This window comes from Orycteropus afer, unplaced genomic scaffold (genome assembly GCF_000298275.1).
Source record: "Orycteropus afer afer isolate SDZICR_OR568_19922 unplaced genomic scaffold, OryAfe1.0 scaffold00666, whole genome shotgun sequence".
NCBI lineage: Eukaryota > Metazoa > Chordata > Mammalia > Tubulidentata > Orycteropodidae > Orycteropus > Orycteropus afer.
In genome coordinates, this window is record NW_006922253.1 from 494,242 (window position 1) to 498,411 (window position 4,170).

The following is a 4,170-nucleotide window of genomic DNA, read 5'->3' on the forward strand; positions in this document are numbered from 1 at the left end:
CCTTTGAATTGTGGTGTTGGAGAAGAACACTGAAAATACCATGGACTATGGCGTAGCACCTAAGGCATTTGACTGCTAACTAACTGGAAGGCTGGTGGTTCAAACCCATCAGCTACTCCTCCAAAGGAAGACTGTACAATCTGCTTCAGTAGAGATACCACCTTGGAAACCCAAAGAAAGGTCTTTACGAGTCAGATTCAACTCAACAGCAGTGAGGCTTTTTGTTTGTTTGTTTGTTTTGTTTTGTTGCCAGAATAATGAACAAAACTGTCCTGGAAGAATTGCAGCCAGAATGTTCTTCAGAAGAAAGAAAAGCCAGACTTCATCTCACCTACTTTGGTCATATTGTCAGAATGGACCTGTCTCTGGAAAAGGATATTGTGCTTTGTAAAGTAGAGGGTCAGTGAAAAAAGGGAAGACCCTTAACTAGATGGATTGATACAGTGGCTGCAATAATGGGCTCAAGAATAGCAGGACTGTGAAGTTGGCATGGGCCCAGGCAGTTTCTTGTTCTGTTGTACACAGGGTCACTATGAGTCAGAGCGGACTCAATGGCACCAGCCAACAACAACAAACGCTGTAATAAGCACATAGTACATATTAACCTATTTATTTGGCCCAACCACTTTAGAAGTAGTTACTATTATTATCATTTTGTAGATGAAGAAAATAAAGCATAGAAAGATCAAAGAACTTGGCCAGGTCACATTGAACCAAGGAAACATGACTCCAGAGTCTGCCTTTAACCACTGTGCTATACTTCCTCCTCTGTTCATATATTGGTTGCCTATGTGCTAACCTCAGGTTCATAGTAACTTGATGTCCTGACATGTCAAACAGAGCTTGTCATGAGAAAATCAGACTCACAAATGGACCAGCTCTAATACCATGAAGACAGGAGACCAATGAAGATCAAAAAACTGAGACAGAGATTGCAGAATATCTGAGGAGGCTGGGTCCAATTGCAACTCCTTAGAGCTTCCACTAGGCCAGTAACTTTCAGAGTATTCTTCTTTGAAGAAAGGGTAGAGACAACATGGATCATACCTTTTAAAGCTCAAAAAAAAATTATAATAACACTTAGGACCAGTTGAGTAGTTCTATTGTAATTTGAGATACTCCAGTAATAAAGAATGTTTAAAATAATTTATATTTATTAAGCATTTAGTGTCCACTGATAATTTACATGGTTTGTTTTATCTTGATAATATCTCCCATCCCCTTAATTGAAACATTAGGAGATTACATTTCGCTGAAGATCATGCTGTAAATGTCAATCATTTAAATTCAAAGCTGTCATAAATAGATATTATGCTCTTAACCATAATGACATACTAGACCTGTTCTGGTTACCTAGTACCACTCTGACAAGAATGTACCACAAATGGGATGGCTTTAACAAACAGTAGTTTATTCTTACAATTTGGAGGCTTTAAGTCTAAGTTCAAAGTGCCAGGCTCTAGGGGCTGGGTAAAAGACCCTCAACCTTGGAGTCCAGCTCTGCCTCCTGCTCCCGGCTCAGTGGAGCTAGAGGTGTTTCTTTACTCAGAGAGCTGCTGGCTGCTGAGGCTGAAAAAGCCAAGGTTGACAAGCAAAAAGGCACAGTGCCAATGTTACCAAACAACAGGCAGGCTATTAATTCAAGTCCACTGAAAGTCCCAAGGTTGGCAGAGAATAGCAGGCTGCTCAACAAAGATAAGGCTACATGCAGAGTCCAAGTGTGCCATAAGCTAGAGATCATTCCCAAAGCTGCTGCTTATATATGGGAAGCAGACCACATACCCAAAGGCAGCTACTCAGCGGCTTGTGGTAGATCCCACCATGGAGTTGATTGCCAGTCTCATCATGGGGAATAACTACCACCAGCTGTCCAGCCACTCAACCAGGCACAGCCAAGTTGACATACAAACAACCAGCACAAGACCCTATCACCCATTCCTCCAAAATACCCGTACAAGAAATGATATATAAAATCTCCTACACACAGTGAAACTGTGGGGGGGCGGGGAAATGAATCCCTCAATGTAAATGAGTACTTAACAATAAGTTTTCATCCAAATAAGGCAGCAAGAATAAATAGTAAACCTTCTCTTTTGGAGAAAGAGAAGTAAAAATAGAAAAGCAGACTTCGTGTGGCAGGACATCAGAAAGTACGTAAAGAGAGATGGTGAATAGACACCAAAGCTTCCTAAATTGCTCAGAATATTTTATATTTGATTTTCAGTTGCCAAAGTAGTGAGCTTTCAATCCATGATTTAGGAACATTTGAGAGTTCATGCTTCCATCGCTTCTGCTGTGAGGAGTGCTTCCTAGGAAAACACCTATTAATAGCTGAGAGTGTGAATGTGATCTATAGCAACAAATAAATAGGTTATAAATCAATGTCAATGGAAAATTCTTATCACAATAAATAATTTCCTCTCCAGGATTTTTCTCAAAGGATCTATACGCCAATATAAAAGTACTTTTGACAATATAGTGTTCACTTGACCTTGAACCATAGAAACTATCTTGTTTTCTCTTCATCATTTAAAGAATAAAGTCATTTTACATTGATGTGATTACTTTTCAGTTGAAGTCATTTTTTGACCCCAGAGCTTCCTCATAGCGTTTTTCACCTCTGCGTTTCTGAGGGTGTAGATTAAGGGGTTTAACATGGGAGTGATCATGGTATAAAAGACAGCCACAGCTTTATCAATGGAGAAGGTATTCACTGGACGCAGGTACACAAATGTGCAAGGCACAAAGTATAAGACGACCACGGTGATGTGAGAGACACAGGTGGAGAGAGCTTTGCGCCTCCCCTCCAAGCTATAGGTTCTTAGGGTGAGCAGGATGATGACATAGGAGACTGTCAAGATGATGAAGTTTAACAAGCATATTAATCCACTGTTGACAGCAACAAAGAGACCAAGGGTATGAGTGTCCATGCAGACTAGTTTCAATAAAGGGTTCAAGACGCACATGAAGTGGTCTATTATATTTGGGCCACAGAAGGGCAGCCAGACTATGAAGAGAATCTGTATGGTTGCATGGACAAAGCCTCCAGCCCAGGCTCCTCCCACCAGAAGACTGCACATCCTGTGTTTCATAAGGGTCATGTAGTGCAGGGGTTTGCAGATGGCCACATAGCGGTCATAGGCCATCACTGTCAGCAGGATGATCTCAGCAGCACCAAAAAGATGCTCAGCAAAGAGTTGAGTCATGCATCCCCTGAAAGAGATCGTTTTTCTCACAGCGCGAGTGTCAGCTAGCATTTTGGGGGTCATGGATGAAGAATAGCAGACATCTATAAGGGATAAGTAAGACAGGAAGAAGTACATGGGGGATTCTAAGGCCCTGTTGGTGCTGATGGTGATCATGATGAGCAGGTTACCGGCCAGAGTGACCAAGTAGACAATTAAAAATACAGCAAATGAAAATTTTTGAAGCTCCAAGTTCTGAGTCAGGCCCAGGAGGATGAATTCTGTAACATTGCTCATCCTGTCTATCACTTCAGTTCAGGTGATAGGTGATGTCACTGAAAATAAGTCACAGTCATTCTCAGTATTGACACTTTTGCATAATCAATAAAGAAACCCTTGAGATGCCTTGTTTTTCTCAGTTTCACAGGAGACAAATACAAGTGCAAACTATATAAACTGTTTTACTTTTTATATTCTACAGGTGACACTAAGGTGGTATTTAATTTACTGTTTATAATGTCCTATTTTGTTTGTGATTTTCTACAACAAAAAAAAGCAACTCACTGCTGTGAGTCAGATTCGACTCGTATTAACCCCTCCTTGGGTTTCCGAGGTGGTACCACTATGGAAGTAGATTGTCCAACTTTCCTTCTGAAGAGTAGCTGGTGGGTTTGAACCTTCAGCCTTCTGGTTAGCAGTCAAATGCCATAGGCATTTCACCACCAGAGCTCCCACAATAAAAATAGATAACTTTTAAAATAGAGAAGAATACACTATGCATCAAGTTTCAAAAGCCACTCCAAGATATGGCCATGTTCATGTATGGAAAACACTCACAGACAGCAAAAGATGCATGGATTTCCTTCAGAATCATTGGACATATTTTTTCAGAGAAAAAGTCAACATTGCTCTACTAATTTAAATCATATGAAAAACTCAATGACATATAAAGATTTTTTCAAACTCTTTACTCATAAGCCATCAT

General features: G+C 40.4%; 1 protein-coding gene across 1 annotated transcript; it reads right to left on the bottom strand.

Moving 5' to 3' along the window:
- Positions 1-2,561: 2,561 nt before the first annotated feature.
- On the bottom strand, positions 2,562-3,491 carry LOC103210870 (olfactory receptor 4C12-like). The gene has a single exon (XM_007956788.2). It carries the CDS (start codon positions 3,480-3,482, stop codon positions 2,562-2,564), a length of 921 nt encoding a protein of 306 aa, XP_007954979.1. The 5' UTR covers positions 3,483-3,491.
- Positions 3,492-4,170: the final 679 nt, after the last annotated feature.

Bases quoted from the DNA above. Each gene is read 5' to 3' on its own strand.
- LOC103210870 (XM_007956788.2), bottom strand. From the start codon at position 3,482: ATGAGCAATGTTACAGAATTCATCCTCCTGGGCCTGACTCAGAACTTG.